This window comes from Neodiprion pinetum, chromosome 2 (genome assembly GCF_021155775.2).
Source record: "Neodiprion pinetum isolate iyNeoPine1 chromosome 2, iyNeoPine1.2, whole genome shotgun sequence".
NCBI lineage: Eukaryota > Metazoa > Arthropoda > Insecta > Hymenoptera > Diprionidae > Neodiprion > Neodiprion pinetum.
Window position 1 is genome coordinate 9,128,878 of NC_060233.1, and position 22,279 is coordinate 9,151,156.

The 22,279-nt window shown below is 41.6% G+C and overlaps 1 protein-coding gene and 1 long non-coding RNA gene across 2 annotated transcripts in view; one reads left to right on the forward strand and one right to left on the reverse strand.

The window, feature by feature from the left end:
• mirr (iroquois-class homeodomain protein mirror) overlaps positions 1-7,133 on the forward strand; it is a 44,995-nt gene extending 37,862 nt beyond the window's left edge. Inside the window, exons 4-5 of the mRNA XM_046611462.2 lie at positions 4,657-4,961; positions 5,669-7,133. Coding sequence (XP_046467418.1) covers positions 4,657-4,961; positions 5,669-6,534 — 1,171 coding nt within the window. The 3' untranslated portion in view covers positions 6,535-7,133. The remainder of the gene's footprint in view (positions 1-4,656; positions 4,962-5,668) is intronic.
• On the reverse strand, positions 1,303-2,102 carry LOC124211925 (uncharacterized). Its single transcript, XR_006881547.2, has 3 exons — positions 1,978-2,102; positions 1,665-1,912; positions 1,303-1,599 (listed from the first exon to the last, which is right to left on the reverse strand). It is a non-coding gene; the product is annotated as an uncharacterized lncRNA (long non-coding RNA).
• Positions 7,134-22,279: the final 15,146 nt, after the last annotated feature.

Here is a 22,279-nt window from a genome sequence, read left to right on the forward strand (position 1 = left end):
TTCACAAATAGCGTAAAAAGTGAAAAATAAAATGAATGCGAAAGTACGACTAAACTCATTTATTCATTTTGAATATTGTAACAGGACAAAGGAGTGCAATACATAATATCATCATAAGCAGAATGTGGAGAATATTGTATCAGATGATCATTTTTTTCCGTCGTAGTTAGTAAGCGTAATTTAAGTTATGGCTTGCGCAACAGAGCAAAGCACATCAGCAGATACGATATATCATGTCATATTGTATTGTCACTATTTTATGTAACCTTGATTAAAACGAATAAACAATTGATTTTACGCATGATTTATTCGTCTTTTCCCAACTTCTCGTCTTACGACAATTCAAATCCCTATTTTGGAATCCTGTAGGGCCAAGTAGTCTAGGAAGAGTCGCATGAATAAATTAAGAGATAGTAAGCTTTCAGCTCAAGAAACGAAAGATTTCTTCTGACTTCTCTGCTGCCGGTTTTTACCTCTCTTCGACGTTTATTTTGCGTTCCTGATTGTACAATTACCTTGGAAAAGGTCACACGAATCGATTTTTAGACGAAAAATTTTTTGTTCTGTAAATCACGAAACAAATCAAGGCTAATCCCTTCAGATTTTTGTTAAAAATTTCGATGATTATGAATAATGTGAGAATTGGTTTGTATCCGTATACTCTGACAGTCATTCTTAAACTTGATTTTCGTTCTGGGTTATGAATATGATATAAAATAAAAATCCTGCATCGGTACAACAAGCTGTATTTGAATTTCCGAATCTAAACATACATCAGTAACAAAATTGTCATGTCTCCGTAACAGTGTAGCTTATTCAACACATGTAGGTAACTAGTCACAGTAATAAGCATTGCAATATACAGAGTGACCATATCGTACGTCATCTGCTACAGTTTAATGCATACGCGCTAAAATCGCAGAGCAGTTGCTTGTCAGAGCGACTAACAGTCGTAAATTCAGATGACAGGTCGCCACGATGTATGTAACCTCAAAAATTTCGACAGTGGGTTACGTTTTCGACGATTGGTCGCCGTGGCAAACAAGTGCTCTCAGATTGCAGCGCATGCACAACCCATGGTGTCCAGTAAAAAACCCGTAACAAATTAAAGGAGATTTCCAGAACATTTTCAGATTATTCAAGGATATACTAAAACCGATTAATTTCCAGGACACAAGAAAAATTCAAGGCATATCCAGGACCACTGAACACCATGAAACCATAGCAGCCGACGGATCATTCCGTCGCTAGATAATCATTCTGTATATTTTATTTCCATACAGCACTCATATAAGTTTCTCTTCATACGTCAAGGTGACTTGTCACAACGACAAGTATTGCAATATATATTTTATCACTATTACAGCACTCCTATAAGTTTTCCTTAATACAAGCTTACATTCCTTATGTCAATCGAGCTCTATCTTACGCTAACATAATTATTGACACGTGAACAAGACCACGACACGATAGTACCGTAAAACTCAACAATCACTATCCGCTTCAGAAAACCGTTGCACTGTGATGCAATCGACGTTTCCCACCCGATGCATCGACGCAATCTCTGAGTCATGTTTGATGTCACGTAATACGTACAACCTGCGAACAAATTCTCTGAATACAAGTTCTAATACAATGGAATCATGTAACAAACTAGCCTTTACCTCTTAGCCAACACACCGAGAGCCAAAAGGCGTTCCGCTACTGATTGCGAGCATTAGGGCGTCCTCTTACGGGTGAAAACCGCTAGAAAGATGGCGCCAACCGTACATCGAATGGCTGCACGTTAGGTAGTCAGGGTGGCACCCTTCGTGCTGTTCCGATAAAAGGTGGCGGAGTGCGTGACTCGAGGGTTGGTCGTAGCTGGGGCGACTCAGATATCACCCCCCATCATGTCCCGCATTGTAACTGGCTGTAACGAGGTGTAAGCGGGTGTTACCGTGTGTAGCGAAGTGTAAGAGAGGCGGAGTCTCTCACCTGTTCAGCGGACATTTTCGCCATGGTCACTGGATGCGGGTCTTAATCGCGTGGAGTGTCTGCTCGGTGCCACGAGGGGCGAAAAATCCGGTCAAGCTAGGGGGGCTGGACGTCGTTGCGTACCCTCGAAACCTCAAGGCTGCGTATTCTTGAACCGGTTCATTTTTTGCCGAGAAATTCAATCCCCCGCTTAGGAATAGTTTCGTTTTTTCTTCTCCTACTTCTACAACTTGTGCCTGAAAGGAAGAAAATTCTCTGAGAATCAGGCTGCTACCCGTCTACTGGCTACTGGTGTAACCACGTAGGATTCGACGGGCCGAGTGGTTGTTGTCTGATTCAGGAATCCAGATCGCCTGAAAGAATAATAGCGATATATTCCATTGAACGAACTTCACGGTGATTCGAGTTCGTTCCAATCCTGATAACAACTACAGAAATGGACGGAGTGCATCGCACTGTGGTGCGGGATGAGCTCGGTGAACCGCCGCGTAACGGGTTTACGATTCCGTTGATGACGACGGTGGCAGTGATTCGTTAGTTATCCTGTAGCGATGGGAGGCTCGGCGATCGCCAATTGCCATGGAAACAACCATTTGGCGCGATCAGTTCGCGCATGAGAGAAAAGGGGGTTCTGGGTGTCGATGTGCATCCGTTGCCGAGGAGGGAATTTCGGCTCCGGTGAAAAGGAATCCAGGATCGGGGTCGGGGAGTCTGAGCGTCGCGTCGAGCGGCTGGCCGTTATCACGAGGAACAAGCTTCCACTCTGATTTTTTAATCCGATCCCCTTCCAACGCTACGTTGAATTTTAAAATAACTGCAGAAGGCCATTTGCCCCCGGGCAAACGGATACCGGGTTAAGCCCTCCCCCCTTCTTCGCTCACCCCTTCGCTACTCATCCCTCCGTCATTTCGTCCGCCTCGTTCTGGATAGGGCGGATAGTGACGTGCGACTCTATCCTACAGAGGATATACTCACATGCAAGCCGTTCGCGACTCCGACGCCAAATTGAAATGTTTAGCGCCTCCGTTTCAACGGCTGTGATCCCCCGTGCACCGGTAGGGCAGATAAGTGACAGTTTTATTAATTTCCCATCTCCCGTCTGGCGTCGCGTTCCCCGGGGCTGTCCACCCCCCACCTCCCCCTTCCGTCACTACACTCACCACCTACGATCTACGTATGTAACACAGCCGAATGACGCCTGCATGCTCAAATTTGTAGCTATGGAGACGACGCTGCGCCACGGTAAGGAGGAAATAAAAGCCAACATCCAAGTGTGCTCAGCTTTAGACATCTTATGCGTTTAAAGAATCGATTTTTGTTGACAACCGATCTCTGCATGGTTTAGGCTGTAGCAGTGACGGTGTATTTGACGATTTTGGAAAAGAAACGGGCGACGATACACATACACATACTCTTTCTGTATTTTTCAGATCGAAAGATGGAAAATGAGACTCGTTACAAGCGTAGGCATACTGAAGTTAGGTATATCAAAGTTCGCCCAAGACTGACGGAGAACATTTTATCGAATCATTCGTGAACGATATTATGGTCTCTGCATCGAACGTTCGGACTTGAACTCTGAAATGTAGAAAGTCAGTAATTAGAAAATCTAGAATATAAAAGTATGAAAGGTTATATTTTGTTCTACATTAAAAAAATTTATTACGACTATTTAGTACATTAAAAAAAAATTTTATTCTTAATAGCGTACATCTTGATTCTTTTATACTGCAATATTCTGTGTTTTAAAATTCAATAAATTAGATTTTGTTATTTGTTGAAATTCGATATTTCAATTCTTCTACTGTATCACATACAGCCATTATACTGTTTCAACCTCATTGATAATTGAGGACTATGTAATTGTAAAAACAGTATTATTGATTCGAACTTCAATAATTTGAATACGATCTCGGATGTAGAATGATTAACTGTACAAAAATCATTCCTTGTTTCCGGTTTTCTGAGGTCAGATTCTGGGTATCTCCAATTTCTGGTTCGAAGTAGGAAATAAGAAACTGGCCAGCAGAGAACAACAAGAAAGTTGGGGGGAAAAATAAGGGAGAAATAGAAGAAAATAAGGGCGAGAAAAAGAGAAAGAAAGAAAGAGAAAGAGAGAGAGAGAGAGAAGGAGAGAAAGAGGGAGACAGAGAGAGTGGTTTTTCCCTCCACAAGCGGGTCCGGAGGGAGGAAATTTAATTTCAATCCCGTCGATTCAGCAGTTATACCAAAGTTTAATCTTTGATAAGGGTTAGTCTTTTAGTAATGGGATCCTAGAGGGTCTCTCCGGTGCTGCGAGGGTCGCAGGGCGGAAGGAGCTTAAACCGTTAGATAGAGATCTGCCTCCGGAGGCGAGAGCTCCCGGGCGGCGTCGGGGACCGAAGGAAAGCCGGGAGCAGGAATACGACGAGCGTCCGATTCGTCCTTTTTAACTCGGTGGTGTGATCCTTGATTCGCTTTGCGCGGTCGCTGCATTTCTGTCCTGCAGAGAACTGCGAGAGTTTTGCCCGACTGTCTGGTCGTTACGAGCCCTGTGATTGGATAACTTTTCCTTCCCCGTTTTTCTCCTCGCTGCGTTCGCAGTGGAAGCCGAAAAGCTCAAGGCAGCTTGAGATTCCGTACACGTTTTTTCCCCCTTCTCTTTTCACTTATTTTCACCTTCTCTTTGGTCTGTTTCAGCTATGGCATGGACCTAAACGGTGCGAGGCGGAAGAACGCGACACGCGAAACGACGAGTACCCTCAAGGCGTGGCTGAACGAGCATAAGAAAAACCCGTACCCAACCAAAGGCGAGAAGATCATGCTGGCCATTATCACCAAGATGACCCTCACCCAGGTATCGACGTGGTTCGCCAACGCTCGGAGGCGACTCAAGAAGGAGAATAAAATGACCTGGGAACCAAGGAATAGGGTAGAGGACGAGGATAACAATAACGAGGACGATGACAGCGGCAGGAAAAGCGTTGACGAGAAGGACCGACTAGGTGAGTTATACACTGCGCATGAAAAAGACGAGAATTCAAAGGCATAGACTCTTCACGTGTCTTTTCTTTTCGCTAAATAGCGGAGGTGAATGACCGGTGAATCAATCGCGAGTATTGTTCGAACGGAAATTAGTGTAACGTTCACGGTTTAGTTCTTCCAACGAATTCTATTAAAGCAGTTACTCTCATGGCTGATTTCAGTTACATTCAATCTCATAGCAGTTTTAATTTTCCACGAACGTGAGAGAGAAGGTGTATTCCGGATTTTCCTACAGTCAATCATGCAAGCTGTGAATGATACAGGACATCCTTTCTACGAGGTCAGAGAGTTTAGGAAAATGTATCAATGAAAGTACCGTTGTGGCAAAGTTAACCTCTTTGTTAGTGTGAGTAAATACGAGTGTCATGTCTTCGCGAAGCATGATACTTGACGCGGAAGATAAGGGTACAACGTTAATGACCTTGAAAAGTTTATTGCACAACTCACAAATAGTAAAGCACAGGTACCACAGTAGCGGAAGGAGTAAATGACAAGTAGCGTTTCGATATCAAAGTTGACGTTTGATTCCTGCGAACCCATCAGGATCACATTGAAATTTTACTCACTTTGAGGTCCGGATGTCGCAGTGTTCAGGGGTAAAAACTATCACCCTCCTCCGTCACGAGACACAAGCATCACCCAGAGGTTCTTTCTTATCTGTCCATAGACTCGAAGGATTCGGGAACAGGTTCAAGCGAGGACGGTGAGCGACCGGCGCATCGTTTGGACATGTTACACGGCAGCAGCGGGGTGTCGGGAGGTTTGCAGGGTGGACGAGCGGAGAGCGAATGGAGCGAATCGCGAGCGGACAGCGGTCCGGACAGTCCCGAATGCCTTTACGACCAGCGAGAACCGCGGCACCCCCTCCAGCTGCAGCACCCTGCGTACCTCTCGTCTGCGCATGGTCGTTTGCTGCAGCACCCCTCCCCGGAAAGCACCTCGCCGAGTGGTCACCACCTCCCCGCAAGTACCAGCGCCTCGTCCCAAGGCCCCGGGGGCCCAGCGAAACCTCGAATCTGGTCGCTAGCGGACATGGCGAGTAAAGACGGGGACCAGCAGAGCCCGCCGCAGGGGTTGCCGGGCCTGGGTTCGCCTTACGGTGGGGGTGGAAAGCTGGTGAGCCCATTGGCGAGTAGAATGCCGGCACACCATCCGTTGCACCCGATGCACCCTGGCTCGCAGTTCGTTCGTCCTCATCCGGACTTCTACAGGAACTTTTACGGCGCCTCGCACCTTGGATCGGGGGACATGTCGTTACTCGAGACTTACTCGAGGCTCGGTGGACTCGGAGGAGTCATGCCGGCGGTCAGCGCCCCCAGTGTCCTAACTTCGTCTTCCTCGACCTCCGGGGCCGTGAAGTCCTTCCCCATGAATGGGGGCCCGGGCCCCGGTGGTCCCGGCATCCTCCTTACGACGACATCCGGCGTATCGCCGTCCTCGTCCTCCACCGCCTCGTCCGGAGGCTCCGACCAGTCCCCTCATCCCGGGAACAGCATCCCCCCGACGGAACTCAAGTCACCGGGCAGGGTTTGATCCGAAGACCCGTTGAGATCTCGTCTCGGCGATCGTTGAGAGGAGCTTTTTCGTTTTTGGAGGGGAATTCACCTTCCGGGATCGCGAGGAACTTTCGGTGAGGTCCCGACGAATGATACCGATCGTTTCTTTTTTTTTTTTTTTTGTTGTTGTTCGTTTGTTTATTTTTTTCTTCTTTTTTACCTTCTTTTTCGTATAAAAAGAAAGGAAGAAAAAATAATTATTAACAATTACGACTGCAGAGTGTGTGGCTGACAATAACAGACTCCAAAATATTGTAATTAGTGTACAGAGAGAGACTGACCGTCGAGAGAATTTTTCACCCCCCATCCAAAATACACAATGTGTACTCATCCTTCCTTCCTCCGCCCCCTATTTCCCTAAACGATCAGTTAATCTGGTCAGTTCATCTATCTCAGCTACTTGAGAATAAATTTATAATAATCATGGAAATGTAAAAGGGAGGAGAATAATTAAAATAACAACAATAATAAGTAACGGTATGGACGAGCATAAAAAAAGGAAAAAAAAAAAGAAAAGAAAAAGAATGTACGACAATTTTAGCGTATATATACCTAATATATACCTGACTACTTATAGCTGCGGTTATATATAATTAATATGTATAACGATTATCAATATCGAAATGAAATTCACACTGAACAACAAATATTATACATACATATATATATATATATATATATATATATATATATATATATATATATATATTAAATATAAATATACATGTATAAATATAAATATAAATATTATACATAATGAATATTATTATTTATGCGTTTGTAAATAGTAGCAAGTACTGGTCGAGAATCCAGCAGTGTATATGTATTGTATGTAGAATAGGAACAATATTGTTATTACCCCTAACATTATCATTATTATTATTATTATTATTATTATTATTATTATTATTATTATTATTATTACTGTCATGACAATTATTATTATTAATATTATTATCACTATTATTATTAAAACAACATTTGATTCATAATTCGTGCATCATAATGATTAGTTATTATTATTATTATTGTTATCGCAATGTTTGTAATATTTATGTACCTATATATATATATATATATGTGACTGATTGCATCGATCATGACGAGGAGGTACATATATAGTACATACCCAGACATGCCCGCATATGAGTTAATTATAACAGTCACTGCGGCAGATTGCGATACGTGAGGACAGGTGCGAGGTAAGAAATTTATCTACAACGACGAACAATCAGCATGAAAATCAGCAATGAAATCGAACCGTACATTACATAGTTTTAATCGCGATGGCGCGCGAAAGAAAAATTAGACATCGGAGGTAAAATGAGTCGCATTTTATTTTTATGAATTGTTTACATGAATACTAACGAAAAGATTTGTTTTTCGGTTTGGAAAGACTTGCTTCGCATCCTCGTTCGGGATCTGCCTTTGGATACAATAAACCGTACTGTTCATCGTTATTTCGTTTATTTTTTGTTGCGTTGTTTAAGAAGCAAAGACGTGTATTAATTATGATTGTTTTTTTTTTTTTCTTTCGTCAATTTGTTCCCTTTTTTTTTTTGTTCATAGTCTCTTTCATCACTATTCATTCCCATAGTCATCGGCAATTATTATTAATTCCAGTGTAAATCATCGTTATATAAACATTGATGAGTTGTCGGAGAGTGTTGAGAAGCGCGGAAACGTAGCCTTTAAAAGCTTTATAGTATATAAGAATGCACCTATATACTATAACAGAAGAATAAAAAAAAACCAAAAAAAAAAAAAAAAAACAATAAACCTCGTCAGTGAGGAAGAAGACAGACTCGTATGACGAATATTGTAAAACTGTAAAAATAATAATACTGTGTATAACACCATCGCATGCAGCATTGGCGAGAACGCACTTTACAAAAAAGAAAAAAAGAAATAGGACAAGAACAAACCCCGATCCGCAGACGACGATATACATATAATATAATAATATATTAAAATACATACGTATTATAAGAGCCGATTAGACTACGAGTCTTACTGAAGAGGAAGAAAGAAGGAAGAGAACAACCACATATCATGTCGCGTCGTCGTTATATATATATATATATATATATATATATATACACATATACTGCATTAAACTTACATACGTCATCACGTCAAGAATTGATCAAACGCCATTTATACACCCGCCCCTTTAGTCATTCGTGTCAAAAATTTGAGGTTAATTACATACTCGCGTTCAGCGTCACATTGCCGCCTGAATGCGTGAGCCTGTGTCTTTTCGCAATAAACGAATCATTATCGAAAAATAAAACTGCTTACGTCTATACGTGCCTGCACGATTAAATATAATACAACAAATCCCAAGATCTTTTTCACATCCTATTACTATTACTTGTAAATATTCTCTTTCAGATGTAGAATGACGTTTATTCACGACGATTCATGGACGAACGTTTGAAGTAAGGATGCTCACGATTGAGCAACGGGAAATTTTCGCTGATTTATTGATACTATTTAAACGAAATATGAAACTGAAACGATCTCTACGGCTACTCTGATCGCCGAAATCACTCCGAATTTCGTTCGTCGTCCGGTGATTTTTTCGCTTGTTTTTTTTATGCCAGATCAGTGTACAACTCAATGGAATGGACTTTGTTTGATGAGAATTGATTTTATTTTGGGTCAGAGGTGCATAATTCTGTCGAATTATTTACGAAGCACGTACGATTTCCAACGACAGTTGAGTTAGCACTCGATTACAATATTCGCTTCAAGTGAAAGATTCATAAATATTTTTCACAATTCGCAGAATCACTTGGTTACATTTTCGTCACGAATTCGTTATCAATTAATTTTCGGGTAGAAAAATACGATAACTTATTTCGCTAAGTGTAACGCGTGAAATTCGAAGTTCCGTAGAGATTTTGAAAAGTTCCGAAAGTGCCAGATTCCGAATGTTTGGTGGCGAAACTTAAAGTAAAGATATCAAGCTTTGACGATACATCAATGTTACATCAAAATTGCGAAAATCTAAAGATCTGAAAAATTGAAATTCCCAATGATCGAAGATTTTCAGTTGTGCGAAAGTTCTGGCGTGGTGAAATTTCACCACTTTGATCTTTCTTTGCTTTCGATTTTTGATATTTTTATGTTCAGAATCCTGGTCATTCTGATTTACGGTGTTTCTGATATTTCACGTTTACTCGTTGAATAAACTACGCTGAGTGAGTATATTTTAATTTTCGGAATGTCATTCTAGCGAAACTTGAATGTTCGGAATCTTGCGTTTCAAAACTTTGAACCGTCTGGTTTCCGACCGTTCGAAACTTGTCGTTTCTCAAAAGTTTGATTGCATCCGTTTTCGCCACCAACTAATTCCGAATCAGGCATTTCCGGAACTTTTCAAATTTGGAACCTGAACCTGAACCCCGTCCCGAGACGACAAAGCGTCCAATCGAAGAACATCCATGGGGGGTCGCCTATCCGGCACGGGGCTGAATAGGCGAGGCAGCGAAGCATCGGTATCGAGATCGCGGGATGAATATGAAGGATTCTGGGAACCGAGATGAGGCCGGGAAGATGTACTTATAAAAATGCAAAGCGAGTGCTTCTGGGTGGTTGCCGTACAAGCCTGGTTATTAGTAAACATTTAAATCGACAATCCTCGGCGTACGGAGTCCACCCCGGGCCCCGTCGGCCTCCGAATGCGTCGACGTAGCTCGGGGAATGCGATCCGCAGAGCGGAGGGACGGAGAACGCCGAGCGACGTCGTCGTCGAGGAGTCGAGGAGTCGAGGAGGAGGACGACGGATCGGCCTCAGCAGCGAGGATTTAACTTAACAAGAAATCAGCCCGCGGACCACCGGGGGCGTGGGGCCGCCGCTCGGCTCCGTCGGAGGCTGGGGGTCCGCTACGTCTTCATGAATCAACCGATCCTCGTTCCTGAATATTGCCGCATGATATAAACTTTCGACGAAATGCGAAACTAGCTGCTCCCGCAGTCTGCGGCCGACTCCGCGACTTTTGTTCCTTAGAGTTTGTTCTCCGCTGCAGCGAATAACCGCGATGCCGTCCGTGGTGAGTAGGGTGGTCCGTTTTCGTGTTTTCAGAAAAACGAACTGGAAAAAACAAAAAAAAATAAATAAAAACATGTTTGAAAAATCAGAAATCAACGCTCAAGAACCGTTTCTTGTGTTCTTGTGTAAAATTTTTGCATTCCATTTTATCGAATAGATTTATTTCTCATATTTGTTTATTCACATTTTTATTAAGATCATACAGTTATATTAAATCAATATTTGTATGTTTTTTATACACGTTTTTTTAAATTTCAGTTTCGAAGTGTTCAGTTTGTCCTCCACTTTCAGCTCACCGTGTACATGATTCTTCGAAAATTTAGAATACCTGATCAAATACCAACACCGATCAAATTTGAGAAATTCATGTTTATTCCGATGCGCCAATGTATAAAAAAGATGCCTCCGAAATTCGCTGAATTTTACGAAATTCAAGTTTGATTTACAATACCTTACGGCTGTTTAATTTTGAACGTGAAAAGATAAATTTCTTATTCATCATTGGAACAGATTTTCGTAATTTAAAACCTTCGTAAAGTAACTTCGATTGATCGTGCAAGGTATTGGCAAGTATTTTCTTCATCTCCGCAGAGTATCCTTTGATCAAACACTCTCAAATCTACTAAACTATTATATACGAGGTAGGCAAAAAATCTTGCTCAACATCATGCTGTAAAAGAAAAGATTCAAAATTTGGAGCGTTAATTATTTCGTATATTATAACATGGATTAGAGTAAAATTTTCATATCTGTATGAAAAAATAAGTAAGAATCTAAGTGCAGTAATCGTCGTTCATCAGCGTCATTTTATATCGCTCAAAAGAAGTCGGATAAAATAGTGAAACGAGAAATAAATCGAAAGAACGACAGTTCTCATTCCTCCAATCGGCGGGAAGGGAGTTATTTACCGATCCCTCGGAGTTAATCGTCGTCGTTTAACTTTGGCGCGATAATCAACGCCGTAGGCTCGATCCGGCCTGTGGAATCGAATCAACTCGAAAGATTGGAGATCGCTATCAGAGGCCAAGACCGTATAGCGCGGTCGATCTTGTAGCCATGCTGGCAGGTCGCGATCGCAGAGCCGGTTAGTTGGAACGACTCGAATCGGTAGGACAGTCGGAATGTATAGGAGACATCGGAGCATTAACATAACCCATTAGGGTCGCTTCATTTTATTTCCGTTTTATTGATTCCTCTGCTGCAGGCACGGGGCGCATAAAATGCAGCCGTGGTTGTATATAAGGTACAGGTTGCAGTGTACCTTGAACACAAGTTCGGGACACGTTAGCAACGAAGGCTACATAGAAAAAATTTCTCATTAGAGCCGAAGATCGATCGTAGAAATATTTTTAACTTCCTGTTTCTCTGTTTTCAGAGGAAAAAGGAAGTTATGGTGATCACGTCGGAAATTAAAAATTGACTTTTCAGTAAATCTACAAGTTTTGAAGTTTAGACAATCACCGCCAATCATTTTTAGATCTACGTCTGTTTGTCGTGTGTATGTATTCACGTATGTGATCAATTTTTTTGTCCGACGATATCTCGAAAAACGAGTTACCGGATTTCAATGATTTTGGTCTCAATCTACGCTGCTTTTCCAAACTTAGAATTGATTAGATTTTGGCTTCGATCAGTTCGGTACTTTTTCAATTATTTAAGTAACCGAATCCCAAAAATTCAAATAAAAATGATGATTTTTGAGAATGATTTAATGGATTTGAATGAAAATTGGTACCGTGAGGTTTTATAGGTGGTGAGAAAAAAATAGAAATTGGTAGGCGGAGGTTTCTTGGGTCATCGATAGCGAATCCTAGCTCAGACTTCGAAAATTTGTAATGATGGATCCATTGCAGTGGTTCAAAATAAAACAAATCGTCACATTTTCATGCAATATGGTGCCCGTGGGCTTTAAAACCGTTAATCACGAAATTTTTTTCAGTTCTGCAGTGTGAGAACGGGAAGTTCGAGGGCTAGATCACGGCCAGTCTAAAAGAGCTCGTTTTAAAATTGAACGGTTATTTTTCTTTTTATCTCGATCCAAATTGTCTCGAATTTCAAACTATCTCAACTGGATTTCGGTGCTTTAAAATCCCACTCTGAAATCTAGATTCGCTTTTTTTTTTTTAAACCGGGTGCAAATTCCAGACCAAAAATCGCGAAACGTTGTGCGGTTGAAGTCCGAGGAAAAGTTATGCCGCACAGCCACTTGCAGGCTACTTCCAAGGAGTCATAAACCAGCCATAACACCGTGCTTTATTGGCTTTTATCAAGTTTTAACGTAACAACGGATTCCTTTATGGATATGCTGTTAATTTTACGACGTAGGCATATTTAAACACCGCAGTAAAATCATACTTCAGTCGAGATATATGTGTGGATAGCGTGTATATGCATGCGTATAGAGGTTGAAACACCTGCGGACGCGTAGAGCAAAGTTCGTAACATCGTAAATTCAACTTTCGTCGGACCCATCCGCGAATATACCGGAGATCCCGTTTCGGCCTTATTCGCTTATTCGTTTACATTATACCGTGCAGCTCGAGAAAATTAATTGAGCTCGTAACCCAGAAGGTGCATATTAATTTCGGTGAAAAATCGAGATCTCATATTTTCACTCTCGCCTTTGCCGAAATTAAATACCCCGATAATTTCCCCTCGTTTTTTTTTTTTTTTCCCCCTCTTATACTTCGGGTTTCTTGCAGCTTTTCCAAGTTTTATCTTGCACCACGCGCTGCTTTGTCGGAGTTGAATAATGAACGCGACGACGTCGGGATAACTCGGATCGTTGGTGCAGGGAACAAGGGATGAAGCCCAATGTATTCGAACTCTTGAAAACCAGTTGGCGTGATATGAAAAATTAACGAGGCTTACAGTTTGACGAGTTGTAAGAGTTTTAAGGTTGTAGGTATGAATGATAGATCGCTGCACGTCCGTCTGCAGCAGCGATTCGGCCGAGGTGACCTGATTCTTTCCAAACTTGACTCAAGTCCAAACTCGAGTATCTCAATCCTGACGGGGGGATGCGTCTTATGAAAATGTTCAATCCTCACGACTCACTTGCTGTTGACGAGTTTACTCGACCCGGGACAACTGGGTACTTTGTCGAAAACAAGGTTCGACTGTATGTAATTGAATTTTTCCCCGTGTTTAATTAAAATTACGTTCGATTCATCGTCAATACGCGGAAACCTTTTCAACTTCCCGAAGTTTTGAGAGTTCGGATTTCACCATTTCAACTATAAATAAGTTTGTGAAAATAATACTTACAGAAAATAAAATATCGTACAAATAAACTTCCGAATTTTCAAGTATTTAAAACTTCTGGCGGAACGCTATATTTGTATTTTTTATGTTTTGTTCTTCTAATACATACATTTGAAATTTTTTAGCTTCATTGATTTTGACGTTGACGAAATTTAAGAAGTTAGTGCACTGCGCACAATGGTCAGCTATTTCATCGTCTAAATGCGGCAATGAAAATATATTTTTTTAATGCAAAATTTGGTTCTTCGAAATTTATTTTGAAGACACAAAACCACGATGAAACATTCGCACTTCATGTTTTAGTGTCTCCTGTGAAAAATATATTTTCATAAACTGAGTTAAGAATCTTACACGGAAATGGTTCATTATAGCACAGCATCGTTTAGTAATTATCTAATTATCTACAAACCGCTATAATTTAACGTCACAGTTATTTCAAACAATGAAACATGAGATATACGATCTCGGTATAAAATGATTGAAAAGTTTATTTATATACGTGAAAATAGACGAAGAAAGATAAAAGTAACGGATTGCTCACGGTGGACAAACACGCAGGGAAAGAAAAATATTGTAGATTTTACATCTCCTGTGGCGAATATACGGCCAACACTTTTTTCGAATTAAATCTACAGCAATGGAGGCAAGATTTACAAATTCGATAATAAAAGTTAGAAAACCACCATCAAGAGTTACGTGCTTACATGCTCAGGTAGACCCATCACAATTGATGTAGATTTGACTCCAAAAAAGTGCTGTCCGTATGTTCACTACACAGATCTAAATTCTACATTATATATTTTTTCCGTGCGGAGGGTATAATGTACCATAGAAGAAGAATCAGAGTACGGTCTGAGAACCGAAGAGAAAATACGACCTTGGAGTACCAAAGTAAAGTTAAGTAAAGTAAAGTAAACGCGTTTGCGCCGAGCAAGTCCGATCCGTGGGCAATATTTCATTCGACACAGCGGCGCGCGATGGAACAGACTCAAAGACTTCAAAGGAGGCGGATGTCCGGCTGGTGACGTCCTTGCGACCAGAAGTATGGGCCGGTCGATGCGTGCCGAAGAAGAAGAAGAAGAAGAAGAAGAAGAAGAAGAAGAAGAAGAAGAAGAAGAAGAAGAGGAAGAAGAAGCAGAAGGAGAAGAAGAAGAAGCCGATTCTGCAGTGGTGCAGAAACGCGTTTCGCGTGGCGCAGGCGTCGCGACGCACGCAGAGGCCTCGAAGAGATGAGAGCGTTGTAGGATGCACCGGAGTTACACTAAATTAGCGAGGACGGGTCGTCGCGTAATTCACAGCTGGTTAATTGGCGACCATTTTCACGCCAAGAGCGTCGCATACAGTTTATAAGCCGGAGCCGCGTTCGCTGCGGCAGGGTGGTTGGATCTCGTTTTCGAGCCTTCTCCTCGACGAGAGATTATAAATACGACGCTTTAGAGGGCAGAAAAAGATGAGAGAGAGAGAGAGAGAGAGAGAGGAAGAATAAGAAGGAAAAAAAGAGGAGAAGGAGGAACTTTCGAGGGTCTCTGTGTCGTCGTGCCGCCGGGCATCGCGGCGCTGAGGGATGCTGACAGACGCGGCCAAGTGCCACCTCGGTTCGTTAAGGCTAACGATGATACCCGCTCGCAATATGACTTATTTAATTGACCGAACGAACCCCTCGCTGCTCCTAGTGGCTGGAATCAAACCATTCCGTAATCAACAACTACCCACGAATACATAATTCACACTTTGTCGGCCAGGAAAACTGCACTTTGATACTTGTGGCAAAACTGTTACGACACCCAGCGTCTCAGTGTGTCAAGTTGATTAAGAATAGATTCTGCCGTGTATTAATTAAGTCGCTACCCCGTGACGATAATCTTTGTGACACAATTCGCCATGGTGGAGAAAAATATATGCAGCTGTGCGCGAAAAATCGAACTGAATCACGACGGTGGTAAATTTTGAATCATTCGACGGTGTGTCGTAAATATGTCAAGGTGCAGAAATTTATATTATATTTGTCTTTTTTTCAGATCGAAGCCGACTGAAAGAGGACGAATTTGTAAAATATTGCCACAAACTATGATGCAAATTCTCCGATTCCTGACCGCTCAAAAATTCACAACACATGGTTTTCGATCCACGGTTGAAACGGAGACAGATTTTTTTTCTCCATAATCTTGGCGTTGTTGATTGTTAAACTTTGCAATGTTGAATTAACCACGAAAAAACAAATACCTATGTTTCAGTTAATAACTTCGTAAAAAATATTCTTCTGAATAAAATGAAGTTACAATTTTTAGATTCTTCCAACGATTTCGAAGCGATTCTGAATAAAGCATCGATCTGAAATTAACGCTTTTGATTATAAATCCCGTAAATTATATATTTTTGTATTTTCGAACAAATCTTTGGAGCTCCCGAATGCCTATAATAATTCAACAAATGCTTAGTGCCCCATTATTTCGTAATAAAATGAATGAAAAGTATCGATTATTGGCGAACGAACCACTTTAATAGGCTTCGCAACAAGAACGAGTTTAAGATGATCGGTGTGAGAGCCGGGAAAGCGCGTGCCAGAAATGCCTGGCTTATGATTGGTCGTTCTCTGTGTCGCTGTCGTATGGAATAAGTAGAAGCGAGAAACTTTATTTATAGATTAGGTATTAACGAGAGGCCAGGAATTCCAAAAGCCGCACGCGACATGCTTTCGGAGCTATTTTCAAACGGCGCGACAACCGCTTCAGGGGAGAGAACGGGGCTAACTTGCCATGCGGGGCGCCAAACTCACGAGCCTTTTTCAATAGGCTCACACACTCATTCAATTTCTCCGTTCGCGCTCCGTTGACGCGAGGCGAACCGGGGATTATCGAAATCTTGAAGACGAAACACGAGTTTCGAATGCTTCGAGCTGTATTAACACGAAGCCAATAATTCAAGTCTCAGTTTTTACAAATTGTTGAAATTTGGAGTCACGCTCCTGTCGTTGTCATTTTATTCAAAAAAGACCAACGACACGAATGAAAGTTTACAACTGGAACTGATCTTGACGGAAATTCGTTTCATACTTCAGTTGATTCAATCAATGATCGAAACATTATAAACAAATTTTTTTGGTTAAACGAGTCACTCTGATAGTTCAGAAAAACTGAATTACTGTAATATATATCGTATAAATCCCCCCCCCCCCCCCCCCCCCCCCAAAAAGAGCGATAGGATTTTTTTTAACGGAAGTATGTCTTCGGGAAATCATAGATTTGTTCACATTTTACGATTTTCTAACCAAAGATCCCACAACTTTGCTAGATTTTTTTTTTACCGAAAGTTCAACTATCCGTAGAAACATACGTTCTATATTCCGAAAAGTTAGAAACTGCATTCATCCAAAGTATCATCGATTCGTCACAATTATCGAGAACAAAAAATAGATTTTCAACCGATAAGAAACAACGTCTATTCGTAATTACGAAAAACAATTTCCGATTCAGTTGAAACATAATTATTGAATCATTTCGATTATGACGTACATACAACGTGACTAAATTTTTAATTTATCGTAGATAAAATTTCTTCACCCAAAGTTCGATCTTATTCGATCGAATCGTTAATTTCCGGACAAGAAATCTGAACAACAGAATCGTGCCAATCCGTAATTTTTTCGCTGTTTATTTATTTTATTTTTTTTGTCTCACTCTCATCGCGTTCCATAAAATGGATAAAATCGTACATCATGGCCGGCTTATGATTTCCGCGGCAACGAAGCAGGGGAAGCAAGTTTCGCCGTAATTCGTCGACACGCGTCCACTAATTATACATCGGCGAGAGGGCGATGATCGGTTCGATTCCAGGAAGCCGAGGCGGCTTGGCCGCAGGACTCTCTCTCCCTATATCGCTGATTTATTAACCGATCCTGACGATCGGCGTGTAGAACGAGAACTCCGGCGGCCGGTCATCTGTCGGGGGAAAAAGTGCATTTAATTAACCACCGCGAATCGGCGCGGCGCTGCGGCTTTTCTCCTCGCGAGGCAAAAAGCAAGTCGGATGACAAGTCAATCAGGGCGATCGGTGTCGTGGATACCAGATCGGCCCTCGCGGTGACCCCGAATCGCCAGAAAATCGGCCGTGCCGCGTCTCAATCGGCGTCGTGGGTAAAAAGCTTCCCCCTTCCTCCGAAGTCGAACCAACGTGCCGAATGCTAATTACGGCAGCGGGGAGTCGCCCGCTTTTGGATCATCGGGAAAAAGCGGAGAGTGTAATCGACGGGGGGCCCGAAACCCGGAATATATCGGTTGGCCAATCGGACGACTCACCGAATACCTTTGCCAACGTTGTTCAGTTGGTTTTGACAAAAGCTTTCGCTAAATATCGACCGGGGTGTAGAAACTTATCGATTAACAAACTTGACCGGATGCAGTACACTTGGAGAAATTTTTAGTTCCGGTTACCGCTCAGTCTTTAACCATTTTCATTTTTTACCACGATCGAAAAATATAGTTCTGGGTACAAAATGAAAATTAGTTTTCTAGCTGTTACCGGAAAGTCCAGTATCCGTTACTATTCTTTCTCATTACGATCACTGTTACTATATTTTCTTGTAATTGTTGTGAAAATTTAATGCTCGTGTAACGATGAATTGACGTTAAAGCCTTATTTAACTAAAAAAGTAGAGTAAACCGAACAAACTGATTTTGCGTTGCAATAAACGAAAAAGGACCGACAATAGCGCAAAATGGTTAAGCGTACCTCGTTTTTCGTAATTCCAACATTATTCAAAGAGTTTTTTTTAACGAAACCTGTTTTACTCAATTTTTCTAGTTACTGTAACAAGTGAAATTTTTCTCAGTGTAGGTAATTGATGAAGAATAATTGGTGACCATGAAACGGTGTGGTGAAATTATTAACCCTGCGCCAGCCGTGTTTTTTTTTTTCAACAAGTTTAAAGTTCGATTTATTAGTAAGAGATTTCTGTCGTATTTCTACTTTATATCCTATTCTGTGCGAGGATAAAAATGTATAAATATTAAACTAAAGAAGGGTCACAGCACCAAAAATGTAAAATTGCTACAATCTTTGAAATTTAGGAAGTTAAAACATAGCAAAGACGGAGTGTAGAAAAGTCAAAGTACCGGTTCCAAATTCTGAAAATTCCATGTTTTACCTTTCTATACGTACTTGGACAATCTTCACTTCGAAATTGTACGAAATGGATTCTCGTGTTTTTGAAAATTCGCTATTCCGACCCTTTCCTTGCGACTGATCATCCTCCCTTTTGACCCCAACCAATAACTTCCGAGCGTCAAAATCACTCGTCAGAAATATCTTCTCACCAGCATCCATCGAAGGGTTTAAGCCTCGTGAAAACTTCCCGAAAGAAACGGCGATCTATTAGCGGCGTTTAAGCGCGGAGGGGAAGCGGTAAATTTGAGGAAAGAGGTTGGGCGTTGAATTTCGTGAGTTTGTACGTACGAGGTGCGATATAAATAAATAAGGTTTATTATGAGAGGGGTGGCGAGTGGCCCCACGGCCAGACGTCACAACAGCGCCGAGGCGCGAAGCGTCAAAGTGGATTTATGGTATTTTCGCGCCCTCCTCCCAGGCCGCCTTTGAAGTGACGTCGGTTTTTCCTCGCGCCCGTCGCGCCTCGGACTCGCGGAAACAAATCGGCGGAGCTCTTTTGATCGTGCGAACGTTCAATCAGCCGACGAGCTTGCGCGGGATCGTTTTGTCAACTGCTAGAAGTAGATATAAACTGCACGGCAACGGTGGCTTATTTACAGAGAAACTGAATGTTAGATAATCGATCATGCGCCGCGGGGTACGAGAAAAAACAAAACAAAAAAACAAAAAACAACTCACCCAAAAAATCAAAAAAACAACTTGCAAAAAGAAAAAGATAAAACGCGCCCGGCAGCCAGGGACGTAATTAATTATAAATAATTAACCGCGATTCGTTAGAATATATAACCTTCAGGGGGATTATTTGGCGCAAGGGGATGTAACGATCGCGGGCAGACAAACGACCGGGACGTACTTCGGTCCCTCTGTTCAGACGCCGACGCCGACGAAGATGCTTCTTCCCTTCCCTTCCCTTCCCTCCCACCGCCCTGCCTTGGTCGGTATTACCGAAAACCGCGTCTTGTACTTTTCTCAGCTTGCTTTCGGGAAAGGAAACGGCGCGTCACCGAGATCGTTACGTTGACGAATCCGAGTGTCTTTCGGTCCCGCCGGAAGTCGCCCTGTATCTTATGTATGTAGGTACCTTATCCCTTGTAGGCCTGTACACGCGTCACCTATACAGCCTCTTGTATTCCAGCCGCCAAATTCCAATTAGTCGTCGCTACTTATTTTATTCAAAAAAGATTCCTCTCGCTCTGTGCTATGATTCCGGTGTAGATAAGGCGATGATGATACGCTTTTGGTTAACGATTGAGCAGACACAGCATCCTTTTTTCTTCTCTTAATAGTGAGATAGATATCTTAGTCTTTCTTGTTCTTTGATAATGAAGAAAAAAAAAAAAAAAACGGTGTTCAAATTTAAAGGAATGTCTGAAAAGTTATTTTTTCAATCTATGTCTCAATTGTCGAGTTGAGTGGAAAAAATTACACAGCGAGCAAAACCGTTGCGTGATTCGAAAGAAATATATTTTACAAAAATTCATTGTACAAATTGACACTCTTTACCGATGACCCGAAAGGATTAACCGTAGAACGGTAACGGGGTGTGAAAAAACACCCCGCGTGAATTTAAATATCCCGCCGCAAGTGAATAGCTTACCCTTTTTTTTTTTTTTTACCCTTCCAACTATTTTTTCAATCACTGTTTTGGAACTTGCGCAAAAAGTTTTCTGGCCCGTGTGATTCTTGATTAAAAAACGAAGCCAAAATAAGACCCTGTAAAACCCTTAACGATACGATGTAGCGGAGAGATGGGATTCACAAGATTGCGGCGTTTTTACAGTCTCCGTTACTGAAATCGGTAAAATAAAAAAATAAAAATAAAAACATCGTTACAGTTCTAGGCTTAATAATGTCCGCGGTTTGCGTTCTTTTTAAAAAAAATTTACCACCTAAAATTTGGCGAGAGTGAAATATGAGACAGTGAAAAATTGAACAAAGTGGATGGTTAGACTTATGAGTTATGATACATACATCTCAAGTCTGTTCTCTGTTTTACTTTTCGTAATTTCTACTACACGTTGGATGTTCTTTTTTTTTTTTTTTTTGTTCTTCCTTTTTCTTTGTCCTAGAAATTTAGCGAACAGAGGCGGGTGATTGGATAAGCATAAAAAGAGGAGACAGCTCGAAGGATCTTAGGGGTGGTAAAGGGGGGCGAGGGAACCGGTGCAGAGACCTCGTTACCTCAAGCATGTCCCGCAGCGCGACTACACACGACTCTTTGAGTCCCGATGTCCGGCCAGGACGCTCTCCGTGGGACGTCCTCGGACTTATCCTCGTCAATCATCGATCACGATGCTCCAGTGTCATCAGTCACGAGGACATATTTATAACCGCCTCGCATCGACTCGTCGCCTTGTTGCAGGACATCTCTTTCTCTCTCTCTCTCTCTCTCTCTCTCTCTCTCTTAGTTCAAGTCGCGTATACACTACATATATTATTATACAACAATGTAATGCCACGGGTTAGTTACATGTTGACGAATGCAAATTTACTTTGTACTCGGCGAAAGCAGGCCTGCGTCGCAATCTTCGACTCTGTTGTACCCATTTCCACGTCTATCACAACTGAATTGCGAAATCTTTATACCAGAAATGTATGAAATTATGTTTGGGGATGGCGCGAGGTAAGATAAATTGCAAACAATGTATTGCAACACTTTCGATGCACGTGATATGTCGGATTGGCTTTCGGGGTAACGATTCAATGCTTCAGGCTAAAGAACAAATCTGGAATATACTTATTTCGTCGTTAAGCAATGGGTATGATTTGTTTAAATGTATCAAAAATAAACCGCATGAGATACGAACCTAATTTACACCGCTATATTCGTGGTGAATGAAGGCCATTCATAGCTTGTACATCATTCATGCGAGAAATGGGAAGAACCCGGGAATAATCTTACGAGAATTGAGTTTCGGTGAAATCGTCTGGATTTTTTATATGGTGTAGATCGTGGGATTCTGTAAAAAGTCTTCCTCCGCTATGAATAGTTAGGGCTTTAGAAAAATGTTCGTCCTATACACAGTATTCCTTTATGCAAGAAACACTAAGAAAAAAAGAATTATTTCTAATAAGTGATTAGCTTAAGTTACAAAATTAACTTAGCCATGTAACCGGACATGGTCACTTTAATTGTAAGTCTATGGATTCATCCTCTTCTCCAACCTCAAAGATCTTACCTGCAGATGACGTTTACACCTGGAGAAAATAGGTGTTTTTGGTTTTCTGATGGGAAAAT